We start from the raw sequence: 25,231 nt of genomic DNA on the forward strand, positions 1-25,231 counted from the left end.
AGTGTCGAATTGGAGTCACCGTATGCAGCTGTAATATTGGCATATCTGTGCACCCTGAAGTCTGCAAGTCTGCGGTATATTGGCCCTGCAGAGATCCTGCAGTTGCCTGCAAACCAGGGCCCTGAGACTGCAGGACAGTTGACAGGCATGAGCTGCATAATTGTGCAGGACAATACACTGTATGTCTTCTGCATAGCATACATTTATTTGGTTCAAATAAGGGTGTACAGCAAGTTTCCTCCAGACTAGCCTGTACAAAGTGTCAGAAGTTACTCCATTAACGATCATTAAGTGAAAGGGATTGACACTCTGTGGGCCCCACAGCTAGGATACCAAAGGTTTTACCCCCAAACCAACTGTATCACAATTGTCCGCTTAGGGCATCTCACCACCACCATCGCATGCCTCACTGCTGCCGCTTCGCTACGAGTCTGCAGTGCAATAGTTGCTAGGCGGAAATGGCGTGCACTCACTACCTGCGGCGGGAATCACTGTCACGTTCACCACTGCAGGCCTTCTGCGTAGTCCTAGAACAGGGATCACAGTGCTGTTGGAGTTTATGTCTCCTGTCCACACTGGGAAATCAGGCCACCACAGTAAGCAACGAGGGAAATGAAGATCTCTGCGTCATCTGACAGTGGTGCGCATTGGGTCTGTACAACAAGTACAGTCGGAGGACAATGTGCCGCTGATGCACAGAATGCTTCTCTCAGACCTTATGTAAGGTGCAAGATTGCCTCCAAATGTGTGTTTATGCTGGGAGCTATGAACCATAAGGCACCGGAGTCTGAATAAAGAGCCCCTATATATAAAAAAAAAAAAAAAAAAGCATTCTGCTTGTAATTAGCCATCTCTATTAGGCAACTTGCCATGAGAAAGGAACATGTGTCACACACAAGACTTACTAACCAGTCTTTATAGCACAGGGAAATTAGTTTAACTAAAACTGTTTTGCCTGACAGGGAGGATAGCATGGATTAGCTGGAAGAGGCATGGGAATTCCCAGCGACAACCAGTAGCTAGCACATACCAAAACTCTACCAAGAGAATTACATGGACGTTCTCTATTGCAGGAACTATGCATATGAGGGCATAGAAGTCATAATCGTAGGCAGAGCACCTCTCTCTGCCTACCTCCATGACACGAGGCAAAACTACTGAGAGGGTAGGGGAAGTGGAAGGGATACGTCAGTCTTCTGTTTGGGCTGTTTTTGCCTCCTCCTGGTGGCCAGGTGAGGTATTTTCCACAGGTTATGAAATCTTTTGTGGACTCTCACTTCCATTAGAAGGGAAGACCTAATTCTTTAGGTATGGAAGGTGGAATACTTGTATCGTACATTACATACAGGATAGAGATCTGAATATGACTAAGACCCCCAACATTTTTAAAGGGAGGGGTTTTGAGAACCACAAAAAAGGGAGCAAAAGATTTCTGTGAGAACGTAGCTTAGATGTACATAACAGAGAGGCTTGCATTTAGCTGTAATGTTTAGAAACAGACTCCAGCTGAGAGATAGCCATTTTTATTGTCTGATGTTAAGGGAGCTGGCTAAATGGTGGATATGGAGCAACATGTTTAAAAAAGGATAGTCAATAATGGTGGCACTCTTTAAGAATGAGAACACTAGCCATTGAAACTTCAACAGAAACCAAGGAGCTGAATATCAGACAACAAACTGCCATCTTGTAATGAGATACATGTGCTCCATTATACAAACCACACAACAGTAAAGGGAAACAATGAACACAGCATGAAATAAAACAGCCTTCTCGGAGCAGAAAGTGAGAGGGGTTACATGATAAATAATTTTAAATCTCTACCAACCTAAAAGGTGATTAGCCGATTATTAAAGGGACATAAAACTGAAAACAAATGTAACAGGGCTCTTTTTTTTCAAGAAAATATATTTGTGAGCAACAATGCTTTTTATAATAAGATATCAGTTTCATGATTGGCTTCTCTGAACAGATACACACACCCCTTGCACTCAGTGAGCTTGTAGTATAATGCATCATATAAACGTCAACACAAAAATGTCCTCTACTATACACACCATGTGAGGAGGTAAGACGTTTGATTTAAAGTATTATTTCTTCTCTGCTGCATCTTTAAGAGTGAATTTTAAAAGTACTGTCCTTGTTTTTGTACTTAAGTGTTTTTCTTTTAGTTTCACATGTTTAGCAACTGCACTTTCATATGATGTTTTGATTTTACCGTCCCTTTAACACAATAGTCTAGTATCATCATCTGCCTCATGTGCTGTTTGAAAAATAATCAACAAATTGATTTTTTCATTATTATTATTATAACTAACAACTGTGGAACAAAAATATCAACTTTGCTAACTAGTGTAATTATATGAAATAGAAACAGATTATTTACCTAGAAATTTGTGTGTTAAGCTTGGTTTAGTAATAGGAACCTTGTCTGCAGAATGGTTAGGATCTTGTAGGACACTTTGGTGCTCGCTTGAGTTCTATCATCATCTATTCTACAAAGAACAAATTATATTATTGTGTAATAAAATATTGAACCAATGTTTTTGTAAGGTACAACAGCCATTTACTGCAGTGTATATATGTAAGATTATGTTGTTTTTTTTAGCAGACATATGTTATATAATAAAGAAACCCAAATCTCATGCAAACTAAGAACTCTGCTCCCTTCAAGATAATTAGAATGAAGCAGGACTCAACTTATAAGAATGTGTTTCTAAAATGCAGACTACAATGCAGTAAATCAGTGTTTCACAACTCCAGTATTCAAAATACCCAGAAAAAAAAACACTTTGAAAATTGTAATATAAAGGTTTAATTATTTGTAGTTAAAAAACGTAGCAAAGGATTTCATTGTTTTAATCCTTATTTCCCTGTAATTTAACTCCCATTCTGAATACTACAAGTAAACACTGCAGTCTAACCCAGCCAAATATCTGTTCCTAGTTTGCCATATAGGTGATAAGGAACTGCAAAACAAAGCAAACTTAGGTTAAACAATGATAGTGGCTACATTAAAAAGTCCAGATTAGCTCCTCCAAATAAGACAAATGGAGGGGGTTGTGTTTGGCGACAGAAAAACTGTGTCAGCAATAAGGTGTTAATGTATTTAGAAGGTCTGGTTGGCATGATAATTTATTGCAATACTAAAGAAAAGTCTTGTACAAGATATTTGATGTCTCTTTATGGACTGGAGTTAGGAAACATTGCAATAACCTACAACTGTACCCTGCAAAACACTGAAGAATTTACAGAATAAACCCACACATCTTGTGATTTGTAGTTTTAAACAATAATTAAGTATAGATATGTACAATAAAAATCAGCCTTGCTCAGATATTTGCATACAGAATTAATAGTAACATGAAAGTAGTCACCTAGGCAAAGCATGTACAAACAACAAACCCATATATGTGACATGAAAATAACATTTTAAAAAAAAAAATAATCTCAATGGTGCAATTAGCATCATGTGAATGATTTCTTTCAACACCTTATTAAAAGTAATGAGCCACAACTCAAATCCACTTTTAATCATTTTAGAAGTTTGAAAAATTAAAAAATTACAATACCTGGAACACTGTTATGAAACAAATGTTTTATTAGGATCTAAAAACAAAATGCACCCAACAATGAAACATACTTTTTCCATTTCTTCTGAGGAACAAATCACAGACACTTAACTTTGGATCTTACAGGTTGTGTGATGTTGATTTTACAAAATTTGTTTGTATGTATATCATAGTGCTGCGATCCGTAAAGATTGCCAGAGCTTTTTTTATGCTAGTTTGCAGGAACAGAAGATAAATCACAGCTTTAAAATGTAATAAAAACCTGAAATTATCTGCTCTAACATCCAATCTGCTGGTAGCATAAAAATGTTCTTTCTTCCATAGGAAGTTGCTTTGCTTAATGGTGCTAAATAACTTTTTTTTTAGATTAAAATTAACTGGGGCAATGTTTTCCGATTCCTAATTTAGAATTTAAAAAAAAACAAAAAAAAAAAACCTCTACCTACGATGTTCAGATTAAGACCAGTCTATACAAGTCAGTTGCACAGATATATAAGTGAAAGGTGACAGTAACATCTGATTAACTTAAGTATGGCTGACAATAAGCAAACTAGTAAGGTCCAGCCACGAATCTATTACAGAGAGATGACAACTTTACAAAAGGTATCTTTACCTACTGAGTGATGATTATGTTCCCTCAGTTTCTGTGCTTTCAACCACTGGTTGACTTTCTATTTCATCTTTCTTTTCGACCTCATCTTCTACTTTCTTGTCAGAAGATTCTTGCTGTTCACAAAGTTCAGTTTCATTTGGTTTATTAACAGTTTGTTCCAGATCAACTGTCTCTGGATTTTCACCATTCACCTGAGGCGTGTCGCTTTCTTTTTCATTACTAGTGGTGGCCTCAGGGAAATATTCAAAAACTTCAGGTTGTGAAGGAACCCAGTTGCTTTCTTGTTTTTCTCTTCCTATGCGGCTGCCATTGACTTCTCTACGAAAATCAGAATCTCGTTCATCCCTTACCCTTTGCCTTTCCCAAGGACGACGACGGTCATCAAAATCCCTGTGTGCATCATGATCAAACCCTCTGTTCCAGTTGGGAGCATTTCGAGGTTCATGTCTGAAGCCTCCATGATGAAACCTCTCCTCGTGAAAGCCTCTCGGAACTCCATAAACTGGAAAACGATGGTGGTGTCTTTCATCAAAATCCCCTCGGGGTCCCCATGGTTTATCTCCAGGGAAAAATAAGTGTTCCCTTCTACCAGGACTATCCAATGGTAATCTTGCCCTGATATTTGGGGGAGGTCTTCCAAATTGTTCTCTGGTATCCATGGGTGGTCTTACAAAAGGATTTCTGCTCTCTAATGCAGGTTGTAAAAAGTGCTCCCTATTCTCTACAGGTGGCCTACCAAAATGATCCCTAGGTTCTAAAGGTGGCCTGCTAAAAAACTCCCTAACGTCTAATGAAGGTTGAATGAATTGTTGCAGCATATCTACTGGAGTACCTACAAAATGCTGTCTTGCATCACCTGGTGGCCTTACTTGACTATCTTGGGTCTCTGAAGAATTATTTCCAGAGAGATAATATCCACTTTGACTCTCAAATAGATTTTCCTCAGGGTTCTTTTGCCCTCTGTTTGAGTCCTCTAAACTTTCAGCAGACTCTAAACTAGACTTATCTTGACCCTCACAAGGATCTACAACAGCCATATCCTGTGGTTCGTGATCATCTACTGTATGACTTATTTTATTATCAGGTAGATTAGCTATACTCATAACCTGCTTTTCAAGGTTACTGTGATCAAGGTCAGCAGGTTTATTAGTCTCACGATTTTCTAAAGGAGGAAAACGGTAATCTTTGTCACCTTCTTGCTGAATATTACTGCTTGGTGGGGGAAGTCTTTTTTCTTGAACAGTATCAGTATTTAATTTTGCTTGAGTTCCAAAAGGTCTTTCAGCACGAGGAAACAAATCTCCTGGAAGAAATGGCAATGGAGGGACAGCATTTTCAATAAGATTTGGGGGAAGAATGCCTCTTGGTGGTGGCGGAGGAGGAATCCCTGGTGGTAAGATAGTAAATCTTGCTGTTCCCGGTTGAGGCAATAATCCCTGTCGTACATCCAGGAAAGGCATGCCAGCTATCTGGCCAGGAACATTTACATGAGGAATGTGTGTTGTTATTGGTGGTGGCGGTGGTTGAACACCCAAGAATCCAGTACTGCTAATCACAGAACTTTGAGAAGCTGGAAAATAAAGAAAACACATGCAATTCTAGTCTTAAAACAGTTAAAGATACTTCAATCAGTAATAACAGTCTGGTATATTCTTTTTCAAAGCTGTCTGCGCTGCTATTTTAATGACAAGTTAAATATAAAAACAAAAACATGCGGGAGACAACCACTATGCCAGCACCAAAGCAGAGCAAAACATTACAGTATATATAACTGTCAGGAAAGAAACAGGATCAGGATCTGTGTAGAAGAAGATAAATCAACTCACAGAGCAACTTGAAAACTTGTTATGTATAAGTGTCCTATCATGAGCAACTGACAAAGAATAAAGATTGTAAAAGTAAGTAGAGAAAGTGGTTACCAGCTATTCATATGTACTGGGGGCCTATAGGGAAGGGAGAACTGTCTATTGGGAATGAAAACACTTGTCCAATAGTTTGTTTGGACTTTTTGCCTTTATGGTTGTTTGAAAATAACCCAAAACTAATAAGCTTAATGGGCTATTGTAAATAAAGTAAATTTAAGTGACATATATACTTATATAATACAGCAGCTATTTTTTAATTTTCATATGGAAAGGAGAAGCAAATATTAAAAGTACACAATGTAAATGGTAAATAAAAAATCATACAAAACAAATAAATGAACCATTCAGATATAAATACACAGGTATAAATTGCGTCTAGGTGCATAAAACATCGAACAAAATTGTCCACCAAAAAACAGAATTTATGTTTACCTGATAAATTTCTTTCTCCTACGGTGTATCCGGTCCACGGCTTCATCCTTACTTGTGGGATATTCTCAATCCCTACAGGAAGTGGCAAAGAGAGCACACAGCAGAGCTGTCCATATAGCTCCCCTCAGGCTCCGCCCCCCCCCAGTCATTCGACCGACGGTTAGGAGAAAAAACATAATTTATGCTTACCTGATAAATTTATTTCTCTTGTAGTGTATCCAGTCCACGGATCATCCATTACTTATTGAATATATTCTCCTTCCCAACAGGAAGTTGCAAGAGTCCACCCACAGCAAAGCTGCTATATAGCTCCTCCCCTAACTGCCATATTCAGTCATTCGACCGAAAACATGCAGAGAAAGGAAAAACCATAGGGTGCAGTGGTGACTGTAGTTCAAATGAAAAAATTACCTGCCTTAAAGTGACAGGGCGGGCCGTGGACTGGATACACTACAAGAGAAATAAATTTATCAGGTAAGCATAAATTATGTTTTCTCTTGTTAAGTGTATCCAGTCCACGGATCATCCATTACTTATGGAATACCAATACCAAAGCTAAAGTACACGGATGATGGGAGGGACAAGGCAGGTACTTAAACGGAAGTTACCACTGCCTGTAAAAAAAAAAAACCCTTTCTCCCAAAAATAGCCTCCGAAGAAGCAAGGTATCAAATTTGTTAAAATTTGAAAAAGTATGAAGCGCAGACCAAGACTCCGTCTTGTAAATCTGTTCAACAGAAGCCACATTTAAAAAAGGCCCAAGTGAAAACCACAGCTCTAGTAGAATGAGCTGCAATCCCTTCAGGAGGCTGCTGTCCAGCAGTCTCATAAGCTAAATGAATTATGCTTTTTAACCAAAAAGACAGAGAGGCTGCTGAAGTCTTTTGACCTCTCCTCTGTCCAGAATAGACAACAAACAAGGTGAACGTTTGATGAAAACTGTAGTAACTTGTAAGTAAAACTTTAAAGCACAAACCACATCCAATATTGTGTAATAGACGTTCCTTCTTTGAGGAAGGATTAGGATACAAGCATGGAACAACTATCTCTTGAGTGATGTTCTTGTTAGATACCACCTTAGGAAAAAACCCAGGTTGGTACGCAGGACTACCTTATCCGTACGAAGGACCAGATAAGGAGAATCACATTGTAACACAGATAACTTGGAGACTCTACCAGTCGAGGAAATAGCTACCCAAAAGGAACTTTCCAAGATAAAGATTGATATCTATGGAACAAAAAAGGTTAAAACGGAATTTCTTGAAGAGCCTTAAGAACCAGGTTTAAGCTCCATGGTGGAGCAACAGTTTTAAACACAGGCTTGGATCTAACCAAAGCCTGACCAAATGCCTGAACGTCTAGAATACCTGCCAGACGCTGGTGCAAAAAAATAGACAGAGTAAAAATCTGTCCCTTTTAAGGAATTAGCTGACAACCCTTTTCTCAAAAACAACTTGGAGAAAAGATAATATCCTGGGAATCCAGGCTTTATTCCATGAGTAACCCTTGGATTCATAACAATCAGATATTTACACCATATCTATGTTCAATTTTCCTAGAGACAGGCTTTCATGTCTGTATTTAAGGTATCAATGACTGACTCGGAGAAGCCGATCAAGCGTTCAGTCTCTAGGCAGTCCATCTCAGATTGATTCTATTTAGATGGTTGAAAGGACCCTGAGGTAGAGGGACCTGTCTCAGAAGCAGAGACCGTGATGGAAAGGATGACATGTCCACCAGATCTGCATACCAGGTCCTACGTGGCTACGCAGGCGCTGTCAAAAACACCAAAGCCCTCTCCTGCTTGGTCTTGACCTCCTGAGGAAATCCCACTCCCCCGGAAGAAAAGTCTGACGACTTAGAAAATCCACCTCCCAGTTCTCAACACCTGAGATATGGATAGCTGATAGACAAGAGTGAGTCTCTGTCCAGTGAATTATTGTAAGACTTCTAACATCACTAGGGAACTTCTGTTCCCCCTTGATGGCTGATGTAAGCCACAGTCGTGTATATTGTCCGACTGAGTATGATGTACCTCAGAGTTGCTAACTGAGGCCAAGTCTGAAGAGCATGGAATATCACTCCCAGAATAGTTATTAGAAGGAGGGTCTCCTCCTAAGTCCACTATCCCTGAGCCTTCAGGGAGTTCCAGACTGCATCCCAACCTAAAAGGCTGGCATCCATTGTAACAATTGTCCCATCTGACCTGCGGAAGGTCATACCCTTGGACAGATGGACCCGACAGTCACCAGAGAAGAGAATCTCTGGTCTCTTGGTCCAGGATCAACAGGGGGACAAATCTGTGTAATCCCCGTTCCTCTGACTGAGCATGCATAGTTGCAGCGGTCTGAAATGTAGACGTGCAAACGGTACTATGTCCCTTGCCGCTACCTATTAAGCCGATTTCATTCATGTACTGAGCCACCGAAGGGCGCGGATGGGATGAAAAACACGGCAGAAAATTTAGAAACTTTGACAACCTGGACTCCGTCAGGTAAATTTTCATTTCTACAGAATCTATCAGAGTCCTAGGAGGGAAACCCCTTGAGATTGGGGATAGAGAACTCTTTCCTTGTTCACTTTCCACCCATGTGATCTCAGAAATGCCAGTACTACGTCCGTATGAGACTTGGCAATTTGGATGTTTGATGCCTGTATCAGGATGTTGTCTAACTAAGGGGCCACTTCTATGCCCCGCGGCCTAAGGACCGCCAAAGCGACCCCAGAACCTCCATAAAGATTCTTGGGGCTGTAGATATCCCAAAGGAAAGAGCTACAAACTGGTAATGCCTGTCTAGAAAGGCAAACCTGAAAAACGAAGGTGATCTTTATGCATCACAATGTGAGGATAAGCATCCTTCAAATCCATTGTAGTACTCTATTGACTCTCCTGGATCATAGTTAAGATGATACGAATAGTTTCCATCTTAAATGACGGAATTCTGAGGAATTTGTTTAAGATCTTTAGATCCAAAATAGGTCTGAAGGTTCCCTCACCTTGGGAACCACAAACAGATTTGAGTAAAAACTCTGTCCCTGTTCCTCTCTTGGAACTGGATGGATCTCGTACACAATGTAAGAATGCCTCCTTCTTTATCTGGTTTGCAGATAATTGTGAAAGGCGAAATCTCCCCTCTTTTTTGGGGGGGAATCTTTGAAATCCAGAAGATATCTCTGGGATATAAATTCCAATGCCTAGGGATCCTGGGCATCTCTTGCCCACGCCCGGGCGAAGAATGAAAGTCTGCCCCCTATAGGATCCGTTACCGGATAGGGGTCCGTTCCTTCATGCTGCCTTAGAGGCAGCAGCAGGCTCCTTGGCCTGCTTATCTTTGTTCCAGGTCCAATTGTCTCCAGACCACCTTTGTTCCCTCTTGTTTTGCCTTAGAGGAAGTGGATGCCACACCTGCCCTGAAGTTTTAAAAGGCACGAAAATTAGACCTTTTTTTGGCCCTTGATTCCTATCCTGAGGAAGGGCATGATCTTTTCCTCCAGTGATATAAGCAATAATCTCCTTCAAACCAGGCCCGAATAGGGTCTGCCCCTTGAAGGGAAGTTAAGTAGCTTATTTATTAAAGTCACGACAGCTGACCATGATATAAGCCATAGCGCTCTGCGCGCCAGTATAGTAAAAAACAGAATTCTTAGCCGTTAGTCTAGTCAAATGAACAAAGGCATCAGAAAACAAAGGAATTGGCTAGCATAAGCTTGTCAAATATATTCATCCAATGGAGTCGCTAACTGTAAAGCCTCATCAAGAGACTCAACCCAGAACGCCGCAGCAGCAGTGACAGAAGCAATGTATGCAAGGGGCTGCAGGATAAAACCCTGTTGAATAAACATTTTTTATCCATTGGATCTAAAAAGCACAACTGTCCTCGCCAGAGGTAGTGGTACGCTTAGCTAGAGTAGAAACTCTTCTCTCCACCTTAGGAACTGTCTGCCAGAAGTCCCGTGGTGGTAACTATTAGAAAACATTCTTCTAAAAAATAGGAGGGGAAGAGAACGGCACACCTGGTCTATCCCATTCCTTATTAAAACAATTTTTAGTAAACCTCTTTAGGTATTGGAAAAACATCAGTACACACCGGCACTGCATATTATTTATCCAGTCTACACAATTTCTCTGGCCCTGCGATTGTACACATTCATTCAGAGCAGCCAAAGCCTCCCTGAGCAACAAGTGGAGGTTCTCAAGCATAAATTTTAAATGTAGAAATATCAGAATCAGGTTAAATCATCTTCCCTGAGTGAAAAAAAAAAAAAAAATCACCCACAGACTAAGCATATTGTGAGGTAGTATCATACATGGTTCTTAAAGCGTCTGTATGCTCTGTATCTACCCCCAGAGCTATATGCTTTCCTTTAATTTCAGGTAGTCTGACTAATACTGCTGCCAGAGTATTATTCACCACCTTTGCCATGTCTTGTAAAATAAACGCTATGGACGCCCTTGATGTACTTGGCGCCATTTGAGCGTGAGTCCCTGAAGCGGGAGTCGAAGGGTCTGACACGTGGGGAGAGTTAATCGGCATAACTTTCCCCTCGACAGAATCCCCTGGTAAAATAAACGCTATGGGTGCCCTTGATGTACTTGGCGCCATTTGAGCGTGAGTCCCTAAAGCAGGAGTCAAAAGGTCTGACACGTGGGGAGAGTTAGACGGCATAACTACCCCCACGACAGAATCCTCTGGTGATAATGTTTTTAAAGACAAAAAATGATCTTTATTGTTTAACATGAAATCAGTACATCTGGTACACATTCTAAGATGGGGTTCCACCATGGCCTTAAAACATAATGAACACAGAGCTTCCTCTATGTCAGACATGTTAGAACAGACTAATAATGAGACTAATAAGCTTGGAAAACACTTTAAATCAAGTTAACAAGCAAATATATAAAACGTTACTGTGCCTTTAAGAGAAACAAATTTTGTCAAAATTTGAAAAACAGTGAAAAAAGGCAGTAAAACAAACGAAATTTTTACAGTACATGTAATAAGGTAACAGAGCATTGCACCCACTTGCAAATGGATGATTAACCCCTTAATGCAAAAAAACAGATAAAAAAAACGACAGACTTTTTTTTTTTTTTTAAAAAACAGACACAACAAAACTGCCACAGCAGAGCTGTGGATTACCTTCCCTAAAAACGATTTTGGAAGTCTTTTTAGTCCTTTAGAAATGTCCTGTAGTATTCATGGGACTGCTGAGGGAATCTGGATAATTCATTTTGTAATTTTAACTGCGCAAAAAAAGTGCTAAATTAGGCCCCTCCCACTCATATTACAACAGTGGGAAGCTTCAGTTAACTGTTTCTATGCAAAATTTAAGCCAGCCATGTGGAAAAAACTTAGGCCCCAATAAGTTTTATCACCAAACATATGTTAAAAAACGATTAAACATGCCAGCAAACGTTTTAAAACACATTTTTACAAGAGTATGTATCTCTATTAATAAGCCTGATACCAGTCGCTTTTACTGCATTTAAGGCTATACCAACATTACAGTGTTATCACCAATGTACGTTAAAAAACGATTAAACATGCCAGCAAACGTTTTAAAACACATTTTTATAAGAGTATGTATCTCTATTAATAAGCCTGATACCAGTCGCTATCGCTGCATTTAAGGCTTTACTTACATTACTTCGGTATCAGCAGTATTTTCTTAGTCAATTCCATTCCTAGAAAAATATTTTACTGCACATACCTTATCTGCAGGAAAACCTGCACGCCATTCCCCCTCTGAAGTACCTCACTCCTCAGAATGTGTGAGAACAGCAAATGGATCTCAGTTACGTCTGCTAAGATCATAGAAAAACGCAGGCAGATTCTTCTTCCAAATACTGCCTGAGATAAACAGCACACTCCGGTGCCATTTAAAATAACAAACTTTTGATTGAAGAATAAACTAAGTATAAATCACCACAGACTCTCACAACCTCCTATCTATGTTGAGGCTTGCAAGAGAATGACTGAATATGGCAGTTAGGGGAGGAGCTATATAGCAGCTTTGCTGTGGGTGGACTCTTGCAACTTCCTGTTGGGAAGGAGAATATATTCAATAAGTAATGGATGATCCGTGGACTGGATACACTTAACAAGAGAAAGGAGAACCATAGGGTGCAGTGGTGACTGTAGTTTACAAAAATAAATTTAAACCTGACCAAATGCCAGGGTGGGCCGTGGACCGGATACACCGTAGGAGAAAGAAATTTATCAGGTAAACATAAATTCGGTTTTCTCCTACATTGGTGTATACGGTCCACGGCTTCATCCTTACTTGTGGGAACCAATACCAAAGCTTTAGGACATGGATGAAGGGAGGGAACAAGTCAGGTAACCTAAACGGAAGGCACCACTGCTTGTAAAACCTTTCTCCCAAAAATAGCCTCCGAAGAAGCAAAAGTATCGAATTTGTAAAATTTGGCAAATGTATGCAGTGAAGACCAAGTCGCTGCCTTACAGATCTGTTCAACAGAAGCCTCATTCTTGAAAGCCCATGTGGAAGCCACAGCTCTAGTAGAGTGAGCTGTAATTCGTTCAGGAGGCTGCCTTCCAGCAGTCTCATAAGCAAATCGGATGATGCTTTTCAGCCAGAAAGACAGAGAAGTCGCAGTCGCCTTTTGACCTCTCCTCTTGCCAGAATAGACGACAAACAAGGACGATGTTTGTCTGAAGTCTTTAGTTGCTTTTAGATAAAACTTCAAAGCACGAACCACATCAAGATTGTGTAACAGACGTTCCTTGTTAGAAACTGGATTAGGACACAGAGAAGGAACAACTATTTCCTGGTTAATATTCTTATTGGAAACCACTTTTGGAAGAAAACCAGGCTTGGTACGTAAAACGACCTTATCTGTATGAAACACCAGATAGGGTGAATTACACTGCAAAGCAGACAATTCAGAAACTCTTCTAGCAGAAGAAATAGCAACCAAAAACAAAACTTTCCAAGATAGTAACTTAATATCTATGGAATGTAGAGGTTCAAACGGAACCCCTTGAAGAACTGAAATAACTAAATTTAGACTCCATGGAGGAGCCACAGGTCTGTAGACAGGCTTGATTCTGACTAAAGCCTGTACAAACGCCTGAACATCTGGCACGGCTGCCAGACGCTTGTGCAACAAAACAGACAGAGCAGAAATCTGTCCTTTTAAGGAACTAGCTGACAGACCTTTCTCCAATCCTTCTTGGAGAAAAGATAGTATCCTTGGAATTCTAATCTTACTCAATGAGTAACCCTTGGATTCGCACCAGCAAAGATATTTCCGCCATATCTTATGGTAAATTTTCCTGGTGACAGGCTTTCTAGCCTGAATCACAGTATCTAACCGATTCCGAAAACCCACGCTTAGCTAGAATCAAGCATTCAATCTCCAAGCAGTCAGTTGCAGAGAAACTAGGTTTCGATGTTCGAATGGACCTTGGATTAGAAGGTCCTGCCTCAAAGGTAGCTTCCATGGTGGAACCAATGACATATTCACCAGGTCTGCATACCAAGTCCTGCGTGGCCACGCAGGAGCTATTCGAATTACCAAAGCCTTCTCCTGTTTGATCCTGGCTACTAGCCGGGGGAGAAGAGGAAACGGTGGAAAGACCCTTAGGGATTATTTAAGTAGAAAATAAGCCTCTCTGAAGTCCTTTCTGATGTCTCTGGACTCCCCACGTGAAGCTGCATGAACTGCCTAGTCAAAACAACTGCGCAATTGAGGCGTGAAAATGAGGCCTCCTCCCTCTTCATTCCAGAATGGAGGGGCCTTTTAGACTAGATTAGGTGTCCAAATAAGTGCCAGGCGCAATATTAAACCCCATAAGTGTTTCAAAGTCTGAAAAAACACCTTATTTATACTGAAAACATGCTAAAAAGCAATCGATTAAGCCCACAATAGTGTCAACCAGCATAGAGCCCTTAATATAAGCCATCATTTTATACAGAGTCTAAGAAAAATGGCTTACCTATCCCTGAGGGGATTTCTGACAGTCTTCTAGCATTACTTGGTCTTGTTAGAAAAATGACTAATCATACCTGAAGCAGTTAAACCTGCAAACTGTTCCCCCCAACTGAAGTTCTCTGGTATTCAACAGTCCTGCGTGGGAACAGCAATGGATTTTAGTTACTGGTGCTAAAATCATATTCCTCTCAGCAGAAATCTTCATCACTTTCTGCTGCAGAGTAAATAGTACAAGCCGGCACTATTTTAAAATAACAAACTCTTGATAGAAGAAATAAAAAACTACAACTAAAAAACCACATACTCTTTACCACCCCCGTGGAGATGCTACTAGTTAGAGCGGCAAAGAGAATGACTGGGGGGGCGGAGCCTGAGGGGAGCTATATGGACAGCTCTGCTGTGTGCTCTCTTTGCCACTTCCTGTAGGGATTGAGAATATCCCACAAGTAAGGATGAAGCCGTGGACCGGATACACCAATGTAGGAGAAATCGTATTTTATCAAACATGTAAAATTTGTATGCAAATTACACAGGAGTAAATAATATTAAATATGCACAGTGTAAATTGTTATTTAAGTACACTGGATGTGCAAAAAACACATTGAAATTTGTATTTATAAGTACAAAATATCAAGCATAATAATTGTTTTTTTCAAAAATAGGCTACACAATGGGCGTTCGTGAAATAGTCTCTCAAATCCAAATATAATTATATTTTTATTTTTATTGAAAAATACACAAAATATTAAATACTCTATTAGAAAAACACATGAATATAAAAATAAGCGATTGTAAGATGCTATATGCAGAAAGCAACGCAATGTTATTTTTTATTGCAGGATATAATTTTTATAAGCGCGCCCCTGCTTACTGCCAACTTCAACCTACACAGTGAATTTTCCCTTTCCAGCAAGCTCCATTACTTTCTATAGGAGACCTCACCACTCACAGCTACTGCTCCTTTAAGATAATTCCACCAGAGCAGACCCTGCAAAGGTTGGTGTGAAAAACCACGTCAGAACCGATGAACTTTACATAATCGGCCCCTATGTTCTCAAGGGTGACTGGAACAAGCATATATTATTTATATATATATTTTTTTTTAATTACCATGTGCTGCTGTCCTTTCATTGGCTGATGTCTGTTGATCTAATGTCTGTGACCTTTTTTCTTCCTGCTCTGCTTGACTACTTGAAGCAGAGTTAAAAACGGATGATGTAGACATAGTTGTAGTAGACTGAGTGCTAGGAACTGAGGCAACAGGTAATATAAGACCACCAAATGGAACATCTTTCATAGTATCAGGAGGTGGTATTGGAAGTCGAGGTGGAAGTAAAGCTGCAAAACATATAAATGTATTTATTTTATACCCTCATATTTGTGCTCACATTTAAAAAAAATGATGCTTACCTGATAAATTTCTTTCTTTCCAGTTACGGTGAGTCCACGAAATCATTAATTACTGTTGGGAATATCACTCTTGGCCAGCAGTAGGAGGCAAAGAGCACCACAGCGACGCTGTTAGGAGTCACTTCCCTTCCCACAACACAATCCCCAGTCATTCGACCGAAGGAAAATGAAGAAAAAGTTAATAACACAAGGTGTAGAGGTGCCTGAGGTAAAAGTTAAAAATAAATGTCTTAAAATAAAGGGCGGGCCATGGACTCACCATATCCGTAAAGAAAGAAATTTATCAGGTAAGCATAAATTTAGTTTTCTTTCCTAAGATATGGTGAGTCCACAGCATCATCAATTAGTGTTGGGAACCAATACCCAAGCTAGGACACACAGATAATTAGGGAGGGACAAGACAGGTAACCTAAACAGAAGGCACCACCGCTTAAAGAACCTTTCTCCCAAAAGAAGCCTCAGAAGAGGCAAAAGTATAAAATTTAGAAAATTTAGAAAAAGTATGCAGAGAAGACCAAGTTGCAGCCTTGCAAATCTGTTCCACAGAAGCTTCATTTTTTTTAAAGCCCAAGAAGAAGAGACAGCCCTAGTGGAATGAGCAGTAATCCTCTCAGGAGGCTGCTGCCCAGCAGTGTCATAAGCCAAACGAATTCAACTTCTCAAACAGAGAGAAAGAGAAGTTGCAGTAGCTTTCTGACCTTTGCGTTTCCCAGAGAAACAAACAAATATGGCAGAAGACTGGCAAAAATCCTAAGTCGTCTGAAGGTAAAATTTTAGAGCAAGCACCACATCCAAGTTGTGCAACAAGCGTTCCGTATGAGAAGAAGGATTAGGACATAGAGAAGGAACAACAATTTCCTGATTAATATTTCTATCCGAAACAACTTTAGGAAGGAAACAAAACTTAGTACGAAGAACCACCTTATCTGCATGAAAAATAAGATACAGCGAATCACACTGCAAAGATGAGGGTTCCGAAACACTCAGAGCAGAAGAGATAGCCATAAGAAACAAAACCTTCCAAGATAACTAAATATCTATGGAATGCATTGGCTCAAATGGAGCCTGCTACAAAACCTTAAGAACAAGATTAAGGCTCCAAGGAGGAGCAACTGACTTAAACACAGGCCTGATTCTGACAAAAAAATTGCACATCTGCCAGACAAATATTTAATAAGACAGAAAGAGCAGAAATCTGACCCTTCAGGGTACTGACTGACAAACCTTTTTCCAGACCTTCCTGGAAAAAAAGACAAAATCCTAGTAATCCTGACCCTACTCCAATAGTAGCCCTTGTATTCACACCAATAAAGAAATTTACGCCATATCTTATGGTAAATCTTTCTAGTAACAGGCTTACGCGCCTGAATCATGGTCTCAATGACCGACTCAGAAAACCCACGCTAAGACAGAACTAAGCGTTCAATCTCCAAGCAGACAGCTTTAGAGAAACGAGATTTGGATGAAGGAAGGGACCCAGAAGTAGGTGGTCCTTCCTCAGAGGCAATTTCCAAAGTGGGAGAGATGACATCTCCACTAGATCCGCATACCATATCCTGCAAGGCCACACAGGTGCTATTAGAATCACAGACGCTCTCTCTTCCTTGATCCGAGCAATGACTTGCAGAAGGAGAGCAAACAAAGGAAACTGGTATGCCAGCCTGTAGTTCCAAGGAACCGCCAGAGCATCTATCAGAGCAGCCTGTGGATCCCTTGACCTTGAACCGTACCTTATAAGCTTGGCGTTCTGCCGAGACGCCATCAGATTCAACTCCGGCACCCCCCCCCCCCATTTGTGGGTTAAGCTGGAGAACACCTCTGGATGGAGTTCCCACTCCGCGGGATGAAAAGTCTGTTTAGGAAATCCGCTTCCCAGTTGTCCAGCAGTTGTGAGTTTCCGCACACTGAATAATCCGAGCCACCTCTTTCATGGCTAAGGAACTCAGAGTTCCTCCCTGGTGGTTGATGTAAGCCACTGAGGTTTTGTTGACTGACTGTAATCTGATAAACCGGGCTAAGGACAGCTGAGGTCAAGCCATCCGAGCATTGAAAATCGCTGTTTATTGGGAGAGCTGACTCCTCCCGAGTCCAGAGTCCCTGCGCCCTTAACGATTCCCACACTGCTCCTCAGCCCCACAGGCTGGCGTCTGTGATCACAATCACACAAGGAAGGTCTCCGGAAGCATGTGCCCTGAGACAGATGCTACAGAGACCACCCCCACGGAAGAGAATCTCTTGTCGACTGATCTAGATCTATCCTCTGAGACAGATCCGCATAGTACCCGTTCCATTGCCTGAGCATGCATAACTGCAGAGCTCTCAAATGGAATCGAGCAAAGGGAATGATGTCCATGGCAGCAACCATCAGACCAATTACCTCCATACATTGAGCCACTGATGGCCGAACAGTAGACTGAAGAGAGCGGCAAGAGGAAAGAATCTTGGCTTTTCTGACCTCCGTCAGAAATATTTTCATTGATAGGGAATCTATTATAGTCCCTAAGAAAACTACCCTTGTAGCTGGAACAAGGGAACTCTTTTCCAGATACACTTCCCATCCATGGGATCGTAGAAAAGACAACAAGATCTCTGTGTGAGATTTTGCTTATTCAAAAGAGCCTCCAGAACTTTTGAGAAGATTCTGGGAGCTGTGGCAAAGCCAAATGGAAGAGCCACAAAATGAAAGTGTTTGTCCAGAAAAGCAAATCTCAGAAATTTGTGATGATCTCTGTGAATGGGAACATGAAGGTACGCATCCTTCAGGTCTATGGTCGTCATGAACTGACCTTCTTGCACTAAGGGAAGGATGGAACGTAATAGACTCCATCTTGAAGGACGGTACTCTAAAAAACTTGTTTAGACAATTTAGATCTAGAATAGGCCGGAAACATCCCTCCTTTTTGGGAATCACGAACAGACTTTAGTAGAAACCTAGACCCTGTTCCTCTGTCAGAACTGGAACTATCACTCCAAGGTACGAAAGATCCTGAAAACATTTTAAGAATGCCTCTTTTTTTTGTCTTGTTTACAGACAATCTTGAGAGGTGTACCTCTGAGATACTATGCCTACAGCCCAGGGATCTGGGACATCCCGTATACAAGCTTGAGAAAACTGAGAAAGTCTGCCCCCACCTGATTCAATTCAGGATAGGGGGCAAACCCTTCATGCTGATTTGGACTCAGCTGAGGGTTTCTTAGACTGCTTCACCTAGTTCTAAGACTGATTGGGTTTCCAAGCAGACCTGGACTGTTCCTGCTTGGAAGAAGAAGAGGAAGACTTTCCTCTGAAGCTACGAAAGGAACGTAAATTACTCTGACGTCCCTTAGGTCTATTCTTTTTATCCTGTGGTAGGAAAGACCCTTTCCCACCCATATTATCAGAAATTATTTCTGCCAGACCAGGTCCAAACAAGGTCTTGCCCTTGTAAGGAATCGCCAAAAGCTTGACCTTAGAGGAAACATCCGCAGACCAAGATTTTAACCACAATGCCCGTCGAGCAAGAACAGCGAAACTAGAAGTTTTTGCTCCCAGTCGAACAACCTGCAATATAGCATCCAAAATAAAGGAATTGGCTAGTTTAAGAGCCCTAATCCTGTTTCGGATCTCATCCAAAGGAGTTTCCACCTGGAGAGAATCAGACAAGGCATCAAACCAATAGGATGCAGCACTTGTCACTGTGGCAATACACACCGCAGGTTGCCATTGGAGACCTAGGTGAACATATATTTTCATACATCTTCTATGGGAATAGTAGTTCTCTTAGCCAAGGTAGAATTAGCTCCTTCTACCTTAGGTACAGTGTGCCATGTTTCCTTAATAGAATCTGCAACCGGAAACATATTCTTGAAAATAGGAGACGGGGAAAAGGATACCTCCGGCTTCTCCCATTTCTGTGTAATAATCTCTATGGCACGGTCTGGCACAGGAAAAACCTCCATAGAAGAAGAAACATCAAAGTAACTATTAAGTTTACTAGATTTCTTAGGGTGGACAACTACAGGTGTCTATGAGTCATCCAAAGTAGCCAAAACCTCCTTTAACAGTACCCTGAGGTGTTCAAGTTTGAATCTGAAGGATACCACCTCAGCGTCAGATGAAAAAAATTACACTGTCCAAGTCTGAGATTTCCCTTTCAGAAGTTCCCAAAGAATCCTCCTCACCAGATTTAAGAGGAAGAACCATTTGAGAAGCATTGCTGGAGTCAGAAACCTTGCTCTCTGAATCTGTAAGTTTCCTCTTGCTCTTCCCCTTTAATATTGGAGAGGAAGCTAAAGCCACAGATACTGCTGAAGAAACCTGGGCAGCAATTTCTGCTTTTAGATATACTCCCCCAGGAGATATAGAGGAACCGCAGGGCACTGCATGTGAAGCCATTGAGGCTTGGGAAGTTGCAATAGAGGGCTGTGGTAAGACCTGAACAGCATCTTCCTGAGAGACTTTGGGCTCAGTACCATAAAACTTATCTTACTTTTGCAACGTTTTCTTAACACATGAGGAACAGAACTGCATGGGGGAAGCAATTTGTGCTTTAAGACGTAAGATACATGAATTCAGTTGAGCAGACTCCTGCTCCAAATCAGACATGGTCACGGATAACTATGTCTCACACTAACAAACACCAATTCCAAAAATGGAAATTAAATTATAATAATAAATTCTTTAATTTTAATTATTATTCTCACAGAGCAAAAGTGGTTTAGACAGAGACTATGCAACTCCACACCTCAGACTTGACCGAGGCGCCTAGCTTCCTGGAGCCAGTGACAGACAAATAACGGAATCGACTACTCCTAGAGCCGGACTGCCGTAACTGCTTATACGTTGCTCCACACTTCAGAGCGCTGCTAGAAACACAGACTTCGCTGCGCCACAGGAAGGCGCGACACCAAGTTCCTCCCTTAGAGGCATAGAGAAGGTGCCTCCCCCTGAGCACACAGTGCGGGAGAAAGTTACGCATCGTAATAATGTGACTGACACACAGCAATCCCCATTGCAGAGTCCTCTAGGATCATAATAAAAATACCTTCTATTATTGCCATCCTAAAATAAACAAAGCCCAGAATAATAGTATTAACCCTTCTCTGGTTAAACTGTCTCACACATGCTAAATAGTGCCTACCTCATGCCTTTTAGTAAATCCTGACCCCAGGAAAAATTAAGTCCCATTGAAAAATGCAGGGCAATTAAAAGGGGATACCTGGGACTGAACCAGGAATCTCTTGATCCCTCTTAGTGCATAATCTTCCCACCTGGAAGAAAAAGCACTTACCTGCTGAACTTGCTGTCCGGCATGTAGACAGTCCACAAGGTATGAGAGGACACAGTTCCTCAAAGAGACCTGTTATAGAGAAAGAACAGAGCAGCCAACTCTGACTTTCTATACCAGGGCAGCAAAATGTTAGGAAAACGCAGCAAGGCCCACCTTACAAGTTTCAAACTGCTTTAAAGCCACCACTGCCCTTACTAAAGAGACTAATGTGGAATACGGCTACACCAAATCCTTGAAAATGGGAAGGAACAGAGTAACCTACTATGTTCTAAAATAATGAAATCTTGATTGAAGTGAAATAAATACAATTTCTTCAGACATCAAAACTTCACCGAAGGCAAAGAGAATGATTGGGGTTTGTGATAAGGGGAGTGATACTTAACAGCTTGGCTGTGGTGCTCTTTGCCTCCTCCTGCTGGCCAGGAGTGATATTCCCAACAGTAATTGATGATGTTGTGGACTCACCATATCGTAGGTAAGAAATATAGGGCAATAAGTACAAGTAGCACTTTGCTATTTCCAAACCATTTTTTGCTCTCAAAATTATCGATAGTTACATTGTAACTGTCAGGAATCCATGAATAACCCATCACATGTATATATTTTTTTTTAGTTGACAATCCAAAGTATTGATCTAGGTCTATTTTGGTATATTTTATGCCGCCAAATGCGACCAAATAAAAAAAAATTGTTAAAGGGACACTGAACCCAAATTTTTTTCTTTCATGATTCAGATAGAGCATGCAATTCTAAGCAACTTTCTAATTTACTCCTATCATCAAATTTTCTTCGTTCTCTTGCTATCTTAAAAAAAAAAAAAAGGCATCTAAGCTCTTTTTTTTTTAGTTCAGGACTCTGGACAGCACTTTTTTATTGGTGGATGAATGTATCCACCAATCAGCAAGGACAACCCAGGTTGTTCACCAAAAATGGGCCGGCATCTAAACTTACATTCTTGCATTTCAAATAAAGATTCCAAGAGAATGAAGAAAATTTGATAATAGGAGTAAATTAGAAAGTTGCTTTAAATGTCATGCTCTATCTGAATCACAAAAGAAAAAAATTGGGTACAGTGTCCCGTTAACTTTTTCACTAACTTTAGGTTTCTCACTGAAATTATTTACAAACAGCTTGTGTAATTATGGCACAAATGGTTGTAAATGCTTCTCTGGGAACCCCTTTGTTCAGAAGTAGCAGACATATATGGCTTTGGCATTGCTTTTTGGTAATTAGAAGGCTTCTAAATGCGGCTGCGCACCACACTTGTATTATGCCCAGTAGTTAAAGGGGTCAAATCGGTAGCTTGTAGGGTTAAATTTAGCTTTAGTGTAGAGATCAGCCTCCCATCTGACACATTGCACTCCCTGATCCCTCCCTGACCCCCTCAAACAGCTCTCTTCCCTCCCTCATCTTACAATTTTCACCGCCATCTTAAGTACTGGCAGAAAGTCTGCCAGTATAAAAATAAAGTTTTTTTTATATCTTATCTTTAGTGTATGATCCCCCCTGATCCCCCCCAAACAGCTGTCTAAGCCTTCCCCCTCTCAACCTATTGGCCACCATCTTAGGTACTGGCAGCTGTCTGCAAGTACCCATTTACTACAAAATTTGCCCTTTTGTTTTAAAAAATAAAACCCCCAATTTCTGTAGTGTAGCTGCCCACCCTCCCCCTCACAGATTCCTTCCCATTTTTTTCCCCCCTCTCTCTCCCTTCTTTGACTCGTTATGTTGCTGAATGTAGCGTGCGAGCGCACGCACACTCCAGTAATCATAGAGGGGACAGGATACAGATATGCACGGATGGGTCGCCCCACCCGCCTCCCTGCTATGGCTGCCACCCACCAACGATCGGCACCATATCTGGCAAATGCAGAGAAGGCCACAGAGTGGATCTCTGTGCATCGGATACCTAAAATTTATTGCAGGATGCCTATTATCGCTCCCAGCACTTTAAAACCGTGAGGACGTACAGGGTATGTCCTTGGTCATTAAGTGACAGTTTTTGTAGGACGTACCCTGTACGTCCTTGGTCCTTAAGGGGTTAAAGGGACACTCAAGTCAAAATTAAACTTTCATGATTCAGATAGAGCATGCAATTCTAAGCAACTTTCTAATTTACTCCTATCATCAAATTTTCTTCGTTCTCTTGCTATCTTAAAAAAAAAAAAAAAAAAAAAGGCATCTAAGCTCTTTTTTTTTTAGTTCAGGACTCTGGACAGCACTTTTTTATTGGTGGATGAATGTATCCACCAATCAGCAAGGACAACCCAGGTTGTTCACCAAAAATGGGCCGGCATCTAAACTTACATTCTTGCATTTCAAATAAAGATTCCAAGAGAATGAAGAAAATTTGATAATAGGAGTAAATTAGAAAGTTGCTTTAAATGTCATGCTCTATCTGAATCACAAAAGAAAAAATTGGGTACAGTGTCCCGTTAACTTTTTCACTAACTTTAGGTTTCTCACTGAAATTATTTACAAACAGCTTGTGTAATTATGGCACAAATGGTTGTAAATGCTTCTCTGGGAACCCCTTTGTTCAGAAGTAGCAGACATATATGGCTTTGGCATTGCTTTTTGGTAATTAGAAGGCTTCTAAATGCGGCTGCGCACCACACTTGTATTATGCCCAGTAGTTAAAGGGGTCAAATCGGTAGCTTGTAGGGTTAAATTTAGCTTTAGTGTAGAGATCAGCCTCCCATCTGACACATTGCACTCCCTGATCCCTCCCTGACCCCCTCAAACAGCTCTCTTCCCTCCCTCATCTTACAATTTTCACCGCCATCTTAAGTACTGGCAGAAAGTCTGCCAGTATAAAAATAAAGTTTTTTTTATATCTTATCTTTAGTGTATGATCCCCCTGATCCCCCCAAACAGCTGTCTAAGCCTTCCCCCTCTCAACCTATTGGCCACCATCTTAGGTACTGGCAGCTGTCTGCAAGTACCCATTTACTACAAAATTTGCCCTTTTTGTTTTAAAAAATAAAACCCCCAATTTCTGTAGTGTAGCTGCCCACCCTCCCCCTCACAGATTCCTTCCCATTTTTTTCCCCCCCTCTCTCTCCCTTCTTTGACTCGTTATGTTGCTGAATGTAGCGTGCGAGCGCACGCACACTCCAGTAATCATAGAGGGGACAGGATACAGATATGCACGGATGGGTCGCCCACCCCGCCTCCCTGCTATGGCTGCCACCCACCAACGATCGGCACCATATCTGGCAAATGCAGAGAAGGCCACAGAGTGGATCTCTGTGCATCGGATACCTAAAATTTATTGCAGGATGCCTATTATCGCTCCCAGCACTTTAAAACCGTGGAGGACGTACAGGGTATGTCCTTGGTCATTAAGTGACAGTTTTTGTAGGACGTACCCTGTACGTCCTTGGTCCTTAAGGGGTTAAAGGGACACTCAAGTCAAAATTAAACTTTCATGATTCAGATAGAGCATGCAATTCTAAGCAACTTTCTAATTTACTCCTATCATCAAATTTTCTTCGTTCTCTTGCTATCTTAAAAAAAAAAAAAAAAAAAAGGCATCTAAGCTCTTTTTTTTTTAGTTCAGGACTCTGGACAGCACTTTTTTATTGGTGGATGAATGTATCCACCAATCAGCAAGGACAACCCAGGTTGTTCACCAAAAATGGGCCGGCATCTAAACTTACATTCTTGCATTTCAAATAAAGATTCCAAGAGAATGAAGAAAATTTGATAATAGGAGTAAATTAGAAAGTTGCTTTAAATGTCATGCTCTATCTGAATCACAAAAGAAAAAAATTGGGTACAGTGTCCCGTTAACTTTTTCACTAACTTTAGGTTTCTCACTGAAATTATTTACAAACAGCTTGTGTAATTATGGCACAAATGGTTGTAAATGCTTCTCTGGGAACCCCTTTGTTCAGAAGTAGCAGACATATATGGCTTTGGCATTGCTTTTTGGTAATTAGAAGGCTTCTAAATGCGGCTGCGCACCACACTTGTATTATGCCCAGTAGTTAAAGGGGTCAAATCGGTAGCTTGTAGGGTTAAATTTAGCTTTAGTGTAGAGATCAGCCTCCCATCTGACACATTGCACTCCCTGATCCCTCCCTGACCCCCTCAAACAGCTCTCTTCC

The 25,231-nt window shown here is 40.9% G+C and overlaps 1 protein-coding gene across 5 annotated transcripts in view; it reads right to left on the reverse strand.

The window, feature by feature from the left end:
* Positions 1–25,231, reverse strand: part of SCAF8 (SR-related CTD associated factor 8) — a 579,788-nt gene that overhangs the window by 332,226 nt on the left and 222,331 nt on the right. For 3 of the 5 annotated variants that reach the window (XM_053710977.1, XM_053710975.1, XM_053710976.1), the window contains 2 exons: positions 15,550–15,777; positions 3,581–5,752 (listed from right to left, as the gene is read on the reverse strand). In XM_053710977.1, coding sequence (XP_053566952.1) covers positions 4,197–5,752; positions 15,550–15,777 — 1,784 coding nt within the window. In that variant the 3' untranslated portion in view covers positions 3,581–4,196. Of the gene's footprint in view, positions 1–3,580; positions 5,753–15,549; positions 15,778–25,231 lie in introns of those variants that run through there. The other 2 variants (XR_008402065.1, XR_008402066.1) reach the window with 1 other exon arrangement.

This window comes from Bombina bombina, chromosome 4, assembly GCF_027579735.1.
Source record: "Bombina bombina isolate aBomBom1 chromosome 4, aBomBom1.pri, whole genome shotgun sequence".
In the NCBI taxonomy this organism is placed as follows: domain Eukaryota; kingdom Metazoa; phylum Chordata; class Amphibia; order Anura; family Bombinatoridae; genus Bombina; species Bombina bombina.